We start from the raw sequence: 20,036 nt of genomic DNA, 5'->3' as shown, positions 1-20,036 counted from the left end.
TACAGTGCATAATATCATCAAAAGATTCAGAGAACCTGGAAGAATCTCTGTGCGTAAGGGTCAAGGCCAGAAAACCATACTGGGTGCCCGTAATCTTCAGGCCCTTAGACGGCACTGCATCACATACAGGCATGCTTCTGTATTGGAAATCACAAAATGGGCTCAGGAATATTTCCAGAGAGCATTATCTGTGAACACAATTCACCGTGCCATCCGCCGTTGCCAGCTAAAACTCTATAGTTCAAAGAAGAAGCCGTATCTAAACATGATCCAGAAGCGCAGACGTCTTCTCTGGGCCAAGGCTCATTTAAAATGGACTGTGGCAAAGTGGAAAACTGTTCTGTGGTCAGACGAATTAAAATGTGAAGTTCTTTATGGAAATCAGGGACCTGTGTCATTCGGACTACATAGGAGAAGGACGACCCAAGTTGTTATCAGCGCTCAGTTCAGAAGCCTGCATCTCTGATGGTATGGGGTTGCATTAGTGCGTGTGGCATGGGAAGCTTACACATCTGGAAAGACACCATCAATGCTGAAAGGTATATCCAGGTTCTAGAGCAACATATGCTCCCATCCAGACGACGTCTCTTTCAGGGAAGGCCTTGCATTTTCCAACATAACAATGCCAAACCACATACTGCATCAATTACAGCATCATGGCTGCGTAGAAGAAGGGTCCAGGGTACTGAACTGGCCAGCCTGCAGTCCAGATCTTTCACCCATAGAAAACATTTGCCGCATCATAAAATGGAAGATATGACAAAAAAGACTTAAGACAGTTGAGCAACTAGAATCCTACATTAGACAAGAATGGGTTAACATTCCTATCCCTAAACTTGAGCAACTTGTCTCCTCAGTCCCCAGACGTTTTTCAGACTGTTGTAAAGAGAAAAGGGGATGTCTCACAGTGGGAAACATGGCCTTGTCCCAACTTTTTTGAGATGTGTTGTTGTCATGAAATTTAAAATCACCTAATTTTTCTCTTTAAATGATACATTTTCTCAGTTTAAACATTTGATATGTCATCTATGTTCTATTCTGAATGAAATATGGAATTTTGAAACTTCCACATCATTGCATTCCATTTTTATTTACAATTTGTACTTTGTCCCAACTTTTTTGGAATTGGGGTTGTACAAGGGGTCTATAAACAGTACACATATCGTACTGCAACAGCGGGGATATATAAAATAACTTGCAAAGCAGTAAATGAAACAGAGACTAAGAAAACAGCCAAGACATAATGGTGGCTGCGTAGTGAGGGACACTTTTAGTAACTGAAATAAAAGATCAAAAAGCCTAATTTTTGTGGTACTAGTTTGTAATACATGCTCATTCCAACTTGCCCAGTCGGGCATGTCGGGGACATATCCCACTTGCCCGAATGCATGTTTCACTTGCCCCGGGCAATCGGGCAGTGCTTAATTTCAAGCACTAATATTTACTAGTCCTACCTTTAGATCAAAGGTGCTGGCAATGGCTGTACAGTCAGTATGATCCAATTTTATATTTATTAGGTTCCTAAAACAAACTCTGAGTATTTCTACTTTTCTGTATAGCTGGGGGAACAGACACAGTCTTAATATAATGTAACCTGAGTGACGACTCTGTGCAACTAGCAGACAGTTGGATTAGCGTGTTTGTCTGCTCCCTGGCCTTAGCTCTGGATTGTCAGAAGTTAACTAGGCCTGCTCTGAGACTATGAGCTATGCTGAAAGAAATGAGAGCAGCACCTTCCTGAGGGGGATGGATACCGTCCCACCCAAACAGGCCAGCAGTGCCCTCAAAACTACTCTAATTATCTATAAAGCCCACATTGTTTTCAGAGCACCACCTGGACAACCAAAAGTTCAGCAACCATTAACCTGCTGTAAGCTACATCGCCATGCCGCATTGGGATGGGGCCAGAGCATACTACAGCATTGGACATTGCCTTCGCTAATTTAAACACCTCTACAAAGTTACTCTTTGTAACCTCAGACTGACGAGGGCATATATCATTATCTCCTACGTGGATAACTATCTTTGAGAACCTGTGCTTGCTTTGGACCCTAAGATTACCTGCTATGTCCGCCACCCTGGTATACACCTGACTAAAGCTGCCAGTGGCCTATCTAATTTCACGTGCCAAAAGATAGAGTCCCCTATAACCAGAGCTCTTTCAGGTTTCTCAGCAGGTGCATCAGTGAGGAAAGCGAACCTTTTTGACAAGTGAATTGGAGAGGAGTGGTGTTCCCATGGGTGAACCTCAGTAGTAGCTTTAGCTCTGCGATTATGCCGCCGAGTCATCACCCATTCGCCCCACTGTGAGGGCTCTAATGCCAGAGTTGGGGGATTACTAACTCCACCTAGGGCATCTAGACTTTCCCCTACAGAAACAACACTGCTCTCGTTTTGACTAACCCTCTCTAAAGTCAGGATGCACACTTCTAAGGCTGCAATCTTCTCCGTCAGTGAACTAACTAATCTGCACTTATCACAAATAAAGCCGTCACTAGTGATGGAGGAAGAATGACTAAACTTCCTGCACTCAGCACACTGAACAAGCTGAAGGTGTGCTATGATGAATGGATTTACGTAACTTAATTGAAGATCTGTTATTATTAAAGCAGATCCAATGTGGATGGCCTCCACTTGCGGTCTTTGCACAGGAAGAAAAAACTTCCGGTCTTGGCATTCTTCCGAAAAAAAAAAAAGGAAAGTACAATCAAAAATTATTTGTAGAGAAGATAAAAAGATTGGTGATAAACACCAACACTTGCGGAAAAAGACTTGTCGCAAACAAACAACTCGGAAAACAGGAAATATCTCACACAATGCACATGCAGTTTATGAAAAATGCTATCATAATCATTCTTGAAAAGTAAAAAAAGATGCGTTCGTACCATCAAATACTTAATTCCATATTTTGTTGATTTTTTTTTTTTGTATTATTTTGGGGTTTTGTTTTCAAGTAGAGTTTTTATTTCATCCTTGGTTGGTTCAGCAACATGCTCCGCCATTTTGTTTTTTTTCTACTCACAGTATATGAGCTGATATCCTTGTAGTAGAGTAGCCAATCAGAGCACGCGATTGCTCATATCTAGTGAATGTGGATATTTAACAGTTATTCCATGAAATCGAGTTGTACATGAGTTGATAGCCGACGAGGTGCATAGCGCTGAGTTGACTGTAAGCCATGTACGATGAGATTGAGTGGAATAACTGTTTTATTCTATTCACATTCATTGGATTTTGAGAAACAGCATTTTTATTTTTTGCAAATTTGATAAAAACTTTCTACAAAACCTCCGACAAAAGTCATTTCCGCTTAGAATGTAAACAAACTGGCAAAATGACAGTAGCAATTTGTGAAAAATTGCTACAATCATAATTCTTGAAAAATTAAAAAAGATACGTTCTTACCATCAAATCATTTCATTCCGTATTTTGTTGCTTTTTTTTTGTATTGTTTGGGGGTTTGTTTTTGAGTAGAGTTTTTATTTTGTCCTTGGTTGGTTCAGTAACATGCGCCGCCATTTTGTTTTTCTCTACTCGCGGTATATGAGCTGATAGCCTAGCAGTAGAGTAGACAATCAGAGCAGGCAATTGCTCATATCCAGTGAATGTGGATAGAATAAAATAATGTAATAGCATATTAACCAAAATATACCTTTTATTAAAAATGAAAAACATTAATAACAAATAGGCTTTGCTTAATAAACTTTTATGAACATTTGTACTACCTCCATTTGCTTCTCTTCTCTTTAGCTTTCAGCAGTCTGTAAAAAGAGATTTCTGATTTCTTGTTATATCTATTTGTCAATTATACAGCAGCTTTTCCCATTTTAGATGTTTTTTCAGTGTTTTTGCGGCATTATTGCTGTGTGACTTCCACCTAAGGTGAAGTCACGAGCATTCCCGCTATTGTACATTGCATCCTCTGCTATCTAAACGTACATGTGCATTGAAAACACTTCATTGAACCATTAATTTATTTATTGACTTCTATCTATTTTGACCTTATACACATCATATTATACCACCTGTATATTCACTCCATTTTATCTACCAATGTACTCACCTTCGCCATTTTCTCTGGTTATTCATTGGTATTATTTCCAAGACATCTTTTTGACATAATGGTCTCAGATGCTAAAATGGCAGTAAACCTACCTACCTAATTTTCATCATTCTGAATTGTTAGAAACTTGTATTGCAATTTATGTGTGGTCTGGGTGCAAGTCTCTGGTTGAGTAGGCATGGTTCTTTTATTTTCAGACAGCTATGCTCAAACACTGACTATAGAGATATTTAAGAAGCATTTCTAATGTAGTTAACCTTTTATTTCTGTAGGAAGGATGTGTCTGGTACCAGAGCTGTGGGTGAGACCCCAGAAAGACGGCCTGCAAATCCACGAGGTCCAATATCTACGAAGCCACCAATGGCCACAGAGCTGCCAGCTGCCTGCTCTGAGCCTGTGTCATCATTCGGCGGAGTACGAGAAGAGAAGGTGGCAAACTCGGAGGGCCAGAAGAGTGATGAATGTGCTAAATTCACAGGCCCTTTGAACAACGATGCCACAATTAAAAAGTCCCCTCAGAAACAAGCATCACTCACTTCCTACTTCAAGCCAACCAACAAAAAGAGGCATGGTTCAAATATCACAGCAAACAAATCAGCCTCTTAACATGCTATACAAATGGGTTTATAGGTCATGTCTTTTTAATTGTTGAATTTAATGAATAAGACAGTTTATGATGTCCTTCTGCAGGCTGCGTGATGGCACCGACTCCAACCTATCAGATGCCAAACTCTCCAGACGAGAGGATGAAGCAAGTGAGGAGACAAAGAAGTCTAATCTGGCTCCTTCTCTACAAAAATCCCCTGCCACCAGATTAGGCTCAAAAGCAAGCCAAAACCAGCATGAGAGAACCTCAGCCTCGCGCTATCCTTTCAGCAGTAGTCTCGGTTTGGGTTCAGGTCTTGCTACAGATTCCAGATCAGCTGATGGGAAACAAAATCTGAGCCTGAGTTTTGAGTCCACTTCCGGTTCTAAGAAGAGGAAAGAGCCAGAACAGGACCCTGCTGATTTAGATGTTTCTCTAGAGGAGCTTGAGTCCATCATGTCTGAGGACATGGATGAACCTCTGCAGCCTGCAGCTAAGAAGAAGCAATGTTTTGATCAAGGGGAAAGAAGCGCAGCCATTACAGAGGAGGATTGTAAAGTTACATTCAGCAAGCAGCAAAGCCTAGTCAGTACAAGCCAGAACTTGGACCAGGACAGGCAGAGGACAGCCAGTCGGTACTCGGAGAGAAAGTCACAGGTCACATCGAATAAGACGCAGAATTTGGAACGGGAACAGCACAGTTTAACAAACGGAAATGATAAACGTGAAATTTTAGCTGTCAAAGAAGAGGAAGTTTCTTTTCTTTTGGTGAGAGGAACCTTATGTTTATTATTAGTACTTTTTTTTTTTTATTTGGTTGACTTTTATAGAAATGTTACATCTGTTTTAGTTTTATTCCCAGGATAAAACTGTTGACTAATTAAATCATTGTTCCTGTATTTTTCTTTATATCGGTGTAAAAGGCCATAGTATACCCCCAGTCCAGACTATACCTGGGGTTAAAGCAACCTAGGCTAGATTATACCCCGGGTATGTTATGGCCTAGGCTAATTTATACTCTGGGGTATATTATAATTTAACTCTTAATTTCCCTGAGGGAACCCTCCCAAAGGGATCAATAAAGTTTTATCTAATCTAATCTAATAGCCTAGGCCAATTCATACCCCTCAGGCCAAATTATACCCCCATGATATCAGTAGTGTTGAGTGATTATACACAAGAATTACTTAATTTTTCAACATTTTATTGAGAATTCAGTTTTGTCAGGTAAGTTAAATGAGAAAGCTAACTGACCTAAATCTTAAAACTCTTAACACATAGACTTTTATTACTTCAACCAGAAAAACTTGAATCACTACAAATATTAAACTTCCACAAAGATCAAAGATTACTGCCACACTTCTCAGTAGTGTTTACACATTAAAATAAAAGCACATATCCAAAACATTATAATGCAATTGTACACAGCTACAGTTGAACTTTTAACTGTCACGCATCAATAGAATTACAATGTTTTGGGTGAAAGGTGGAGTTGAAGATGTTAAGGTTTGTGATGGGAGTGACCAGGTTGGACAGGATAAGGAACGAGCACATCAGAGGGACAGCACATGTGGAGAGCTTGGGAATTAAGCTAAGAGAGATGAGACTGAGATGGTATGGGCACATCCTGAGAAGAGATGTAGAGCATGTGGGAAGGAGAATGTTGAGGATGGAGCTGCCAGGCAAATGAAAACAAGGAAAGCCAAAGAGGAGATACATGGATGTGGTGAGAGAGGACATGAAAGTGGCAGGTGTGGTAGAGAAGGATGCGGAAGACGGGGAGCAATGGAGATGAAAGATCCGCTGTGGCGACCCCTAATCGGGAGCAGCCAAAAGAAGATGATGATGATTTTGGGTGAAAGGTCTTTCTCTGTGTGTGTGTGTGTATTATATATATATATATATATATATATATATATATATATATATATATGGGACAAAGTACAAATTGTAAATAAAAACGGAATGCAATGATGTGGAAGTTTCAAAATTCCATATTTTATTCAGAATAGAACATAGATGACATATCAAATGTTTAAACTGAGAAAATTTATCATTTAAAAAGAAAAATTAGGTGATTTTAAATTTCATGACAACACATCTCAAAAAAGTTGGGACAAGGCCATGTTTACCACTGTGAGACATCCCCTTTTCTCTTTATAACAGTCTGTAAACGTCTGGGGACTGAGGAGACAAGTTGCTCAAGTTTAGGGATAGGAATGTTAACCCATTCTTGTCTAATGTAGGATTCTAGTTGTTCAACTGTCTTAGGTCTTTTTTGTCGTATCTTCCGTTTTATGATGCGCCAAATGTTTTCTATGGGTGAAAGATCTGGACTGCAGGCTGGCCAGTTCAGTACCCGGACCCTTCTTCTACGCAGCCATGATGCTGTAATTGATGCGGTATGTGGTTTGGCATTGTCATGTTGGAAAATGCAAGGTCTTCCCTGAAAGAGACGTCGTCTGGATGGGAGCATATGTTGCTCTAGAACCTGGATATACCTTTCAGCATTGATGGTGTCTTTCCAGATGTGTAAGCTGCCCATGCCACACGCACTAATGCAACCCCATACCATCAGAGATGCAGGCTTCTGAACTGAGCGCTGATAACAACTTGGGTCGTCCTTCTCCTCTTTAGTCCGAATGACACAGCGTCCCTGATTTCCATAAAGAACTTCAAATTTTGATTCGTCTGACCACAGAACAGTTTTCCACTTTGCCGCAGTCCATTTTAAATGAGCCTTGGCCCAGAGAAGACGTCTGCGCTTCTGGATCATGTTTAGATACGGCTTCTTCTTTGAACTATAGAGTTTTAGCTGGCAACGGCGGATGGCACGGTGAATTGTGTTCACAGATAATGTTCTCTGGAAATATTCCTGAACCCATTTTGTGATTTCCAATGCCTGCATGTGATGCAGTGGCATCTAAGGGCCCGAAGATCACGGGCACCCAGTATGGTTTTCCGGCCTTGACCCTTACGCACAGAGATTCTTCCAGATTCTCTGAATCTTTTGATGATATTATGCACTGTAGATTATGATATGTTCAAACTCTTTGCAATTTTACACTGTCCAACTCCTTTCTGATATTGCTCCACTATTTGTCGGCGCAGAATTAGGGGGATTGGTGATCCTCTTCCCATCTTTACTTCTGAGAGCCGCTGCCACTCCAAGATGCTCTTTTTATACCCAGTCATGTTAATGACCTATTGCCAATTGACCTAATGAGTTGCAATTTGGTCCTCCAGCTGTTCCTTTTTTGTACCTTTAACTTTTCCAGCCTCTTATTGCCCCGTCCCAACTTTTTTGAGATGTGTTGCTGTCATGAAATTTCAAATGAGCCAATATTTGGCATGAAATTTCAAAATGTCTCACTTTCGACATTTGATATGTTGTCTATGTTCTATTGTGAATACAATATCAGTTTTTGAGATTTGTAAATTATTGCATTCCGTTTTTATTTATAATTTGTACTTTGTCCCAACTTTTTTGGAATCGGGGTTGTGTGTGTGTGTGTGTGTGTGTGTGTATGTATGTGTATATATATATATATATATATATATATATATATATATATATATATATAAAATGTATGTATGTATGTATATGTGTGTACGGTTGGGAAGGCCTGCTTAACACGTTTTCCTGCTTCAACATCTCTGTATCAGTAACACATTTTAGCACACGTACACACACTGACACAAAGGACAAGACCTTTCAACCAGAATGAATATAAATACAGAATGCCATATGATCTCTGTTAAATGGTCAAGTCCACTGATATAAATGAAAGGTTAGATCAGAATCAATGCATCAACAAACACAGTGTGAAATAAATTGCAGATTTATTTGTTTAAAAAAAATACTTAGATGTATACTAAATAAAGATTACATTATGAAATGAAAAGTAAGGCCGCCTGCTATGCTCACTTTTAAGTAAAACCATCACTACATCGGCAGTGCATCCCCCTCCACACACACTACATACATGCATGAACTATCTTAACCTTATTACTTAGTTACAGTACCAGCAGTGTGTTAAACAGTCTAGACCACTGAAAAATGTGCAAGGAAGCTCAAGATGTTATGTAAACATATTCCTTATATTGATTTCATGGACAGCTATCGTCTCCAATAGGATTTAACATTGGCATCTCACTAGCTAGGGCCCTAGTAATAATAGACTTTCCTAACTGTAATTTACAAAGATTTCAGTTTACAAACAATGACGTGTGCACAAAATGAGAAACTTTAATCACTTGGAAACAGTTTGGTTCCCTCCAGGTTAAAAAAGTAAGTATATATACTGTGTAAATACAATCAAATTCTCTTTACACAGAGGGGTATATTCTGGCCTGGAGGGGTATAGTCTGGCCCTAGGCTATTTTACACCTTGGGTATAGTTTGGCCTAGGACAGTTTATCCCCCGGGGTATACTCTGGCCTGGGCCAAACTATACCCGGGTTTAATCTGGGCAGCGGTTAATTTGGCCTGCTACACCGGCACATTTTTATTTTATTTTAGAATTGATTAGCAAGGTTAATTTCAGTGACTTGGCTGTAGCATTTACACATTTGGTTAATGTTTCACCAATTCATGATTCGATTCACGATATTCAGTTCGCAATTTGATTTTCCAATTATATTTTTGAAAAAAAAAATTAAGAAAATTTTATTATCCAAAAAAGCAACATTTATTTCCTATTCATCAACTTAAATATTGCTTTTGTTAAATAAAAAAACAGCTTTTTTCATTTTCTGAAAAAGCAGTAATAATTATTTACCAGTGTTTGTAAAGGTTGGAGTAAAATATCATAGCCTATTAATTAAAATATTAATTTTATTAAAAATGAAAAAAAACAGGCGGCACGGTGGTGTAGTGGTTAGCGCTGTCGCCTCACAGCAAGAAGGTCCTGGGTTCGAGCCCCGGGGCCGGCGAGGGCCTTTCTGTGTGGAGTTTGCATGTTCTCCCCGTGTCCGCGTGGGTTTCCTCCGGGTGCTCCGGTTTCCCCCACAGTCCAAAGACATGCAGGTTAGGTTAACTGGTGACTCTAAATTGACCATAGGTGTGAATGTGAGTGTGAATGGTTGTCTGTGTCTATGTGTCAGCCCTGTGATGACCTGGCGACTTGTCCAGGGTGTACCCCGCCTTTCGCCTGTAGTCAGCTGGGATGGGCTCCAGCTTGCCTGCGACCCTGTAGAAGGATAAAGCGGCTAGAGATAATGAGATGAGATGAGATGAAAAAAAACAAATAGGAGTTTTCTTGATAAATTTTTATGAATATTTCTACTACCTCCATTTGCTTCTCTTTTCTTTAGCTTTCAGCAGTTTGTAAAAAAAGAAGTCTAGGATTTTTTTTTTTTTAATTTTATTATTATTTTTTTTAATCTATTTGCACGGTCAGTCACAGCTCTTTCCCATTTTAGATCTGTTTTTTTTTTTTCCTTTTCGTGTATTTTTTTCATGGCATTAGAGCTGTGTTACTTTTGTCTCGGGTGAAGTCACATGCATTCCTGATATTGTATGTTATTGTGCCTTCTTCTGTTTAAATAATGCATTTACAGTTAGGGAAGAGTAAGAGATTACACAGCCTGATGATGATCATAATACTTTTTTTATTTCACCGATTTGATTCTTCATAAATGTGTATCGTGATTTATTGTCATGCAATATATCATTACATGCCTATTATTAAGACAGGACTGGAGACTATGATTTTCAGCTATTTCAGATAAACCAGTGGTCAGCCCACACAAGAAAAATGTTCAGCCAGCAGAAAAGGTAATTCACTGAAGGAGAAAGGACAGGGGATGTAGGAAGGCTGCAGACACATCACCCTGAGGCATTTATGATCATTTCTGGGGACTTTAATCATGCTACTTTGGACTCTACTTTGGCTGCTTTTTACCAGGCTGTGGACTGTCCAACTAGGAACAACAGGACAATTGGCTTGCTGTATGCTAATGTGAGGGATGCATACAGAGTCACACCCCTCCCCCCACTAGGGAAGTCTGACCATGACCTGGTTCGTCTACAGCCGAAGTACACCCCCCTGGTTCAAAGGCAGCCTGCAACAACTAGCTTCATCAGAAGGTGATCCCCTGAAATGGAAGATGCCCTCAGAGACTGCTATGACACCACAGACTGGGATGTGCTGCTTAGCCCACACTGTGAGGACATATACCCCTTTTCCACCAAATCAGTTCCAGGGCTGGTTCGGGGCCAGTGCTGGTGCTGGTTCACAACTCGTTCAACTTGCGAGCCAGCTGAGAACCAGTTTGCTTTTCCATCGCTCGCAGTGCTAAGCGGAGCCACGTCATTATGTCGCAGTATACGTCATTACGTCGCTGTATATGGAAGTTACGTCACTGTATACGGAAGTTACAGCGCTACATTTACATAAACCTTGACGCGAATATCGAAGCAAAAACAACATGGAAGAAGTAGCAGCAGCAACAATAATAATGGATGACTTCGCGTTTGTACAGCTGCTGCTTCTCGTCGCTTAAAAATGGCGGTCTTGTTGTTGTTGTTGGTCTTAACAACTCCCCCCCCGCTGACGTAAGCGGTTCTTTCCTCTGGCCCAGCAGAGAGTTGGTGCTAGCCTGGAACCGTTTTTTCTGGCCCCAGAGCCAGTTCTTTGTCAGTGGAAACAGAAAACCCGGTTCCAAACTAAGCACTGGCCCCGAACCAGCCCTGGAACTGCTTTGGTGGAAAAGGGGCAATCGAGGGGCTGACACACTGTCTGACAGATTACCTCAACTTCTGTGCAGACGTGGTTTCCCCCGCTAAGACTGTACAGTGTTATCCTAATAACAAACCATGGGTAACACAGGAAGTCAAAGCTGTCCTCAACAAGAAGAAGGCCGCCTTCAGGAACAGGGACAGGGTGGCGATGAAAGCAGCACAGCAGGAGGTGAAACGCTGTGTGAGGGAAGCTAAGGACAGCTACAGAGGATGTGCAGTCACGTGACCCGTCCGTGTATACTCCGCCATATTGGACGGCTTCAGGATTGTTTACCTTGTGCGAGCGTAATGGATCCAGGGAGTAATCCCCAAGAAAATTCGGAAAATACCCCATCTACATCGCGCAATAACTTGTCTAAGATTGTTCAGCATCTTGAAGGTGACGTGAGGCAGCATTACGTGGAAAAGTGTTCCAGGTTGGGGATTGCAGATCCGTACAACTTGCTGCAATCCTTGTTCAGGGAAATTCAGAGCTGTGGTGCCGGCGATTTGCCCAATCTGGCCTACCACGACATTTACAATTTTCTTGTTAATCGTGAATCGTGTTACACTGGCAAAGCCCTCAAAGCTTACAAGAGCCTGGAAGCTTATAAATATTTTGTTGTGGGATGGGTATCCCAACTATACCTCTGGAAGGTTCCGAAGAAGAATGTCTACTTGATAACCTCACGGGTAAGTGGCATTAAGACGTTTATCATAAAGAGACTATGCAGGACGTTTTATCGTAAGAATGTTCGAAATCTAAACTCAGTTCCAGATATGAGAAGAAAACAGTAAATCAGAAAGCTGTGCACATTTGCGCAGCTTCCACGAAAACGTGCGCAGCTTTCTGATTTACTGTTTTCTTCTCATACTTCCTATGTTTCATGGACTGTAACGGCATTTGCTTATTTAGTAATTTTAATACAGAATTTACTCTGATGAAATTATTCAGACACTCCAACGCCCCCCCCCCCAAAAAAAATCGGATCTGCACGATTCAGCCGTGAAAAAGGCGGCATCCGCCAAAAGGCGCACCGTTTGCATCCCTGTTTAAACTCATAGGTTAACCGACTTTAACCGGCTAATGAGGCTCGGTGGTCGGTCAAGATTTTTTTTAGTTTTCACCTTCCCTACTATGGATTGGCCTTTCAAAGGCATATATGAGCCAAAAAGATAAAACATTGTCATAGACTACGCCAGGGTAGTAGGGCTAGGCATAGCCATTTTAAACGTTAGAGATCAAGCGGACTGACGGCCACAAACATTGTTCTGTCTAGTTTCTAAGTATGCAGTTATCATTCAATCTGAAAATCAACTGAACAGATGTACTAGGAGTATTGAATTAGAAGATTACACCTACCTGATATGAAGTGTTCACTATAAATTCGGCTAGTAGAACTGGGGTACCAGTTTTCTCTTCATACAGCGGACACCCATTTTGCGCGTCTCTCCTCATCTGCGGGGAATCTATAAAATGACAGGCCCTCCTTTTGGCCCTGTCTATTGGTACAACCAAATGCTGAACAAGATATAACCATTCTCGAAAGATCTACTCCGACACACTTGATAATTAGAACGGGTTTGTCTAAGTTCTATGCGCGGCCATGCCGTCCAAGATGGCAGATAAACAAATATCACGTGACCTCGTGACGTTACATGCACTCTCTCTACAGGAGAAAGGTGGAGCAAAAGTTGAAGGAGAACAGCATGAGGGAGGTCTGGGAAGGTGTGAAAACCATCAGAGGCCACAACACAAAGACCAGAGTCATTGAGGGGACAGTGGAGAGGGCAAATGAGTTGAATGACTTCTTCGACCAGTCCACGTCCCCCCCACCCTCCCCCTCACTGCAGCCATCTCTCCTTCTTCCCTCAACACACCTCCCCCCAGTCATTGCAGCAGCCCCCTCCTCCCCCACCTCAACACAGACTCCTCCATGCTTTACTGCAGACCAGGTCAGAGGTCAACTGAGGAAGCTTCATCCCAGGAAAGCAGCAGGCCTGGACAAGGTGTGTCCCCGACTACTGAAGACCTGCGCTGCTGAACTGGGTGAACCACTCCAACGCATTTTCAACCTCAGCCTGCAGCTGGGGAGAGTGCCCACCCTCTAGAAGACATCATGCATCGTTCCAGTTCCCAAGAAGAACCGGCCCACCAAGCTGAATGACTTCCGACCGGTGGCACTCACCTCACATCTGATGAAGACGTTGGAGCGGCTCTTCCTCAGCCTCCTCAGACCCCAGGCGCAACATGCCCAGGACTGTCTGCAGTTTGCATACCGGGCAAGTGTTGGTGTGGAAGATGCCATCCTCTACCTGCTACACCGAGCCCACTTGCATCTGGATAAGGGAAATGGCACAGTGAGGATCCTCTTCTTGGACTTCTTGAGTGCCTTCAACACCATCCAGCCCCTATTGCTTCAGGACAAACTGAACAGGATGCGAGTGGACCCCTGCCTGGTCACCTGGATCTCCAGCTACCTCACCGACAGGGCGCAGTACATCAGGCTGAAGGACATCATGTCTGATACTGTGATTAGCAGCACCGGAGCACCCCAGGGCACGGTGCTGGCCCCTCTTCTCTTCACCCTGTACACCGCGGACTTCTGCTACAACTCGGAGCTGTGTCACATTCAGAAGTTCGCTGGTGACACAGCCATCGTGGGGTGTATCAGGGATGACAGAGAGGAGGAGTATAGGAGCCTGGTGAGGGACTTTGCTGCTTGGTGCAGCAGGAACCATCTGCAGCTCAACACCTCGAAGACCAAGGAGCTGGTCATTGACTTTCGGAGGTCCAGAACAAGGTCACGTCCGGTTCTGATCAAGGGAGTCGAGGTGGAGGCTGTGGATTCCTACAAGTACCTTGGGCTATGGCTGGACAGCAAGCTGGACTGGACTTACAACACCAACCACCTGTACAGGAAGGGACAGAGCAGGCTGTACTTCCTGAGGAGGCTGCGGTCCTTTAACATCTGCAGGAAACTCCTGTGGATGTTCTATCGGTCCGTGGTCACCAGTGTCCTGTTTTACACCGTGGTGTGCTGGGGGGGCAGCACATCCAAGAAGGACACATCCAGGCTGGACAAACTGATCAGGTGGGCCGGCTCTGTGGTTGGCATGAAGCTGGACTCTCTGGTGACAGTGGCAGAGAAGAAGACTATGGACAAAATACTCAACATCATGGACGATGCCAGTCACCCTCTGCACACCGTCATCAGCAACCAGAGGAGCCTGTTCAGTGACAGAATGCTCCTTCCCAAGTGCAGGACTAACAGACTTAAAAACTTCTTTGTCCCGCACGCCATCAGACTGTACAACTCCTCTCTGGGGGGAAGGAGGGGTAACAGGAGGACAGAGGATGGGAAGGAGCAGTAGCCTAGCCTGACAATAAACAATACTGGACAATGTGCAATACCTCTTCCGTTGGCCCTTCCCCATATCTTATTCTTTTTTATATTTGTATATGCAAATACCTAATTTAATTTATCTAGAAGTTTTTTTTCTCTATTTCTACTCTCTGTTCGTCCTGTAATGATGCTACTAGAATTTTAATTTCCCTGAGGGAACCCGCCCAGAGGGATCAATGAAGTTCTATCTAATCTAAAGTAGTTGATTGTCACCTTGTGACAACTTTATGCACCACAGTCTTGTGAACCAGTAGAAAAGAAGGCAGGGTTGTGGTTTCTTTAGAGGGTTTAAAAAAAACAGCAACAGAGGCACCACTAATTATTAAGTAGCAGCCACTCTAGACTTGCCTTACTGTTTTCTTCCTGCTGCTTGATAGAAATCTTAAAGAAAAGTTAAATTAGGTCACATATATTTGTGGTACAATTTTTTTTTTCCTTTCTATTTGCCTGTTGGGTTTTGTATGAATAATTTTGTTGTATGTCATTTAATTTCTAGGAAACTAAGGTCCAGATTGGTTCCACCAAACACAATGAGGAGGCTGCAGGAAAGGAAGAACTCATGGTAGTTTTATTTATTTTTCTAAATATACAAAGATAACTTTATTTTATTTACTGAGCCAGAGAAAAGGGTCATGAGGATGATTTTCTTAAATTATTGAAATGAAAAATTGCTGTGTTTATAAGAGCAAAAAGTAAAACCATGCACTTATGTTGCGATGTTTTTGTGTTCGTAGGACTCAAGGTCAGGCTCTGGAACTGAGAAAGATTCTGAACTTCCTAGGAAGCTTTTGCAAATCCAGTTTAAGTCCCTGACTGTGAGCGCCTCCAGCAGGACGAGGACCGAGCCACTACAGAGCCACAATCCTAATGGAAAGAATTTCAAACGCTTCCGTAAGGTCAGTCATCGAACAACAGGTCGGGTAATGCTGAAAAATGTGCGTTTTTATGTATTCAAGGCTTAATGTGTTATGCTATTTGTTTTAGATCCCTGTTCTGGGACTTCAGGGGTTACCCAGAATCATCGGGGGCTCTGATCTGGTGGCTCATAACCGCAGCAAAAATTCAGAACTTGAGGAGTGGCTGAGAGATGCAGCTGAGGTGAGGGAGAGAGTGAGAGAGAGCAGTGAAAGAGATCTGGCAGGCTTAAAAATGAGCAGCTGGGGTGTGTCACCACAAAATGAGTCCAGTGTCGCAAAAGTTCATTCCCAGATATAGCGATTTGAAATGAGTGTGTCAAAGAATAACCAACATATTTTTTCTAATTTAGCTCTACATCTGTCTATCCATCCATCCATCCATCCATCCATCCATTACTGTGCAAAAGTCATAAACACCCTACTTTTTTCATACAAACTTTATTATTGAGACATTCTTTTTCTCTCTACACACACACACACTCTCTCTCTCTCTCTCTCTCTCTCTCTCTCTCTCTCTCTCTGTGTGTATGCGCATGCATGCATGTTCACCGCTTCAGATGGGTAAAATGCAGAGGAGGAATTTTGCTATGCTTGAGTTTACTTTAGATGAAAATCAAAAATTAAGGCTTGTTCTTCTTAATTTACCCACAAATGTTTTTATTCCACTTGAAAAGTATTTGGCAAACCAGCTACCGGATTTGAGACACCACAACATCCTGAACTGTTTTGTATTTGGGACTTCTAAATAAACCTGAGATGCTAAAGGCAAACAAAAGTACAGATGCCTGCCAATAGGCATGTTTCATGCATGCCAAAATATTATGGGAAATTCCCAATAAAGAAAAATACCTTAATATGACAAAGCTAAGCTCAAATGTGGACTTATAACAGTAATAAACAAGCCAGAGCCTAGAGCTTGCATATTTTATGGTGTTTAGCGGAGTCTACATTATCAATCCATAACAAACATGCTGCTAGTTGAGCCAAGCATTCAGTCTAATAAAATACATCGCGTCCAACGATGTATCCGGATATCCGCAGTTGCGATAACGTCGCGTGAAAGTGACGACGATGCTGTGACCTTTTTGTTCTGTTCACTTTTGCTTTGTTTGTTAAACAACATAATCTAACAGATTTGCCAAAGCAATCGGGAAAAATTCAAGTAGGAGCCCTGTGTCCTGGGACGCATTAAAATTCTCAACATGCATTTTTGTGTGTAAAAATGCACGATTTCTGTTAACGCGATTCCTGATAGGTCTAAATTGTAGCGTCGTGATGATGGTTTGAGGGGTAGCAGCATGTCACTAAGTGTATTGGTCAATAAATTACTAAGCGTAGTGGGGCCGCTACACTATGATGCTTTAGGGGAAACCCTGCATTTATATAGCGTGTGTGTGTATGGGCTGTCAATCGATTAAAATATTTAATTGCATTATTGTCCATAGCTAACTCATGATTTATCGGAACTTAATCACATTTTTTTTATCTGTTCTAAATACACCTTAAAGGGATATTTTTCAAGTTTTTGGGGAGTGGGAGTGGACAAATATGTTTGCTTTATGCAAACGTATGTGGCCAGGTCAGGAAGGATAAGACTGGACACAGCAAAACGTATTTTTGTGGGTATTTTATTCACCTACTGCATTTAAAAAATAAAGCACCATTAACTTTATAATTTTTGAGGGTACAGCGCAATTCATTGTGAACAAACCAATATAGTATTTTCCTTGAGTTCTGTACTGAACTTCCAGCCTCAAACTATGCAATAAAATAAAATAAACTAACAAGGTGACGTGGACTCTGGACAGCAGTATTGGCCATCTTTAAATAAAGAAAATTTGTTAAGCCACACAGCTCATAAAGATGTTTTCCAGTAAAATGCAATAACTCACTAGTAAATATACAGTACATTCATGAGCAAAAATTGCATTTATAAACACTTTTACATCACTCACAAATTTCTCAGAATAAAACAAACTCTCGCACTTCAGTGTGCAGCCTGCGCATTTACACACACACACCTGGACCTTAACATGTCTTCTTTTCCCTCCTCTGGACCATTGAAAGCATATGAAAATACACACATTTTATGTAAACAGAATGCAACAGTAAGTTGATTCTGTACATAAGTGCACTTTATCACGACTAGCACCGACCAGCTGCTCACTACATCGCTCACTCGCACTACGTCACTTCCTGATTTCCCAAACTATGGGGGAGGGCCACAGAACATGCATACATTAATTGTGCGTCCAAAAAATTAGTGGCGTTAAAAGGAATTTATGTTAATGCATTATCACATTAACTTTGACAGCCCTTGTATGTCAGTCACTAAAATATTATACTGTAAAACAATCTATAAATATGACAACCTTCTGGTTACTTTGAATTTCAGTTCACACAAATCTCACAGTTTTCTGCTGATTTTCTCCAAACTTCTTGTCGTTTTCTGTTAAAATGATGATGATGGATACCTTAGACATTTTTGCTAATTTCTCTGGATTGGCTGCACCAGCTGTAACAAAGATAATTTGTAGATTGAGAATATCCAATCAAACAGACTTTTCGATTTTTTGACCAACTGGGCTCATTTTGTGTGGCCCAAATGGAAAAATAAATAGAAAGAGAGAAAATAATATCCAGAGCTACATGTATAAAGAGTCCAGTTAAAGAAAATAATATTGAGATTCATCTCTCTCTCTCTCTCTCTCGCTCGCTCTCTTTTTCAGCAAGAGAAACAGCAAGAACTAGAGGAGACTCTGGGTGATGACCTGTTCAGGTATGACAGCTCTTCTGTTTGTTATCATGGTCACTGTGACACTGGAATTGACTAGACTCAGGGCTGTGCTGTATTTATTTTATCTTTTTTTTTTCTTCCATGCTTCTTGCATTGTGAATTTAAATAAAACAATCCAACAAAACCACTCACAACAAAAACAATAAATAAAATACAATTTTAGCGAGCGAGGTTGCGCGAGAGCGGGCCGAGAGGTTGCGCGGGAGCGAGGCTGCGCGAGAGCGGGCCGAGAGGTTGCGCGAGAGCGGGCCGAGAGGTTGCGCGGGAGCGAAGCTGCGCGAGAGCGGGCCGAGAGGTTGCGCGGGAGCGAAGCTGCGCGAGAGCGGGCCGAGAGGTTGCGCGAGAGCGGGCCGAGAGGTTGCGCGAGAGCGGGCCGAGAGGTTGCGCGGGAGCGAGGCTGCGCGAGAGCGGGCCGAGAGGTTGCGCAGGAACGGGCCGCGTAATAACAACAAACGCAATGCCCCCGAAGAAAGCTCCTACGGTCGAGGAGATAGATGATATTAAAAAATCCCTCGACTTTCTGGGGGAAGAAATCTCTGCTGTCAGGGTGCAGCAGAAGACCATCCTGGACCTGGTAGAAGAGGTCAAAGCTCTGAGGCTGCAGAATTCAGAGAAGGCAAAGAGGATCGCCATTCTCGAGAACCGAGTGGAGGAGCTGGAGCAGTACACCCGGATGAATGACATCATTGTGACCGGACTGCAAATTCAACCCCGCTCATATGCTGGAGCAGTGGCGAGAAGAGATGGAGAGGAACTGAACGAGGAGGATGCTAACTCTGTGGAGAAACAGGTGTTAGCATTCCTGCACTCCAAGGGGATTGAGGTAAAAAGCAATAACATCGAAGCATGTCACCCTCTCCCACGGAGAAGCAACACAGGCAAACCAGCTGTAATAATGCGATTTGCCAACAGAAAGCATAAGATGCAACTGTTAAAACAAGGGAAGAAACTGAAAGGCTCAGATGTGTTTTTAAATGAGCACTTAACAAAAAAAAATGCAGATATTGCAAAAAAGGCGAGACTACTAAGGAAACAGGGGAAAATCCAAAACACTTGGACACAAAACTGCAAGATTTTCATCAAGTTGAGGGGATCTCCAGAAGAGGCCAAGATCTTGGTCATCCGAGATATTGGGGAACTGGACAAATTCTGAGGGAGCCAAATAAAGCAATTTACAATCATGACACAAGGACTGGACACTGGACACAAGAACTGGACACTTTCCATTATACTGAGCACAAAATACAAGATATGGAAAATAATATTGATCCGGAAAATAATCTTTTCAGCAACATCAATATCAGCTGCCGGTATTACACTGAATATCAATACAATGCAAAGATCAGAGACGGAAATAAGATATCAATTATTCATTTCAATATCAGAAGTCTGTATGCCAATTTCCATAAAATGAAGGAATATCTCAGTCAGTTCAATACTCCATTCAATATAATAGCCATATCTGAAACTTGGATCAACGATGAGATGGGAGTAGATTTTGAGCTGAACGGGTATGAATTAAATTATATCAATAGAAAGAAC

At 41.9% G+C, this 20,036-nt stretch overlaps 1 protein-coding gene across 4 annotated transcripts in view; it reads left to right on the top strand.

The window, feature by feature from the left end:
* nbn (nibrin) overlaps window positions 1–20,036 on the top strand; it is a 177,817-nt gene that overhangs the window by 140,502 nt on the left and 17,279 nt on the right. For all 4 annotated transcript variants that reach the window (XM_060921442.1, XM_060921441.1, XM_060921444.1 and 1 more), the window contains 6 exons: window positions 4,336–4,629; window positions 4,754–5,417; window positions 15,277–15,342; window positions 15,515–15,676; window positions 15,765–15,878; window positions 18,427–18,476. In XM_060921442.1, the coding sequence (XP_060777425.1) occupies window positions 4,336–4,629; window positions 4,754–5,417; window positions 15,277–15,342; window positions 15,515–15,676; window positions 15,765–15,878; window positions 18,427–18,476 (1,350 nt within the window). The remainder of the gene's footprint in view (window positions 1–4,335; window positions 4,630–4,753; window positions 5,418–15,276; window positions 15,343–15,514; window positions 15,677–15,764; window positions 15,879–18,426; window positions 18,477–20,036) is intronic.

Source organism: Neoarius graeffei, chromosome 5 (assembly GCF_027579695.1).
Source record: "Neoarius graeffei isolate fNeoGra1 chromosome 5, fNeoGra1.pri, whole genome shotgun sequence".
Lineage (NCBI taxonomy): Eukaryota > Metazoa > Chordata > Actinopteri > Siluriformes > Ariidae > Neoarius > Neoarius graeffei.
This window is presented reverse-complemented; position numbering and strand designations above follow the sequence as displayed.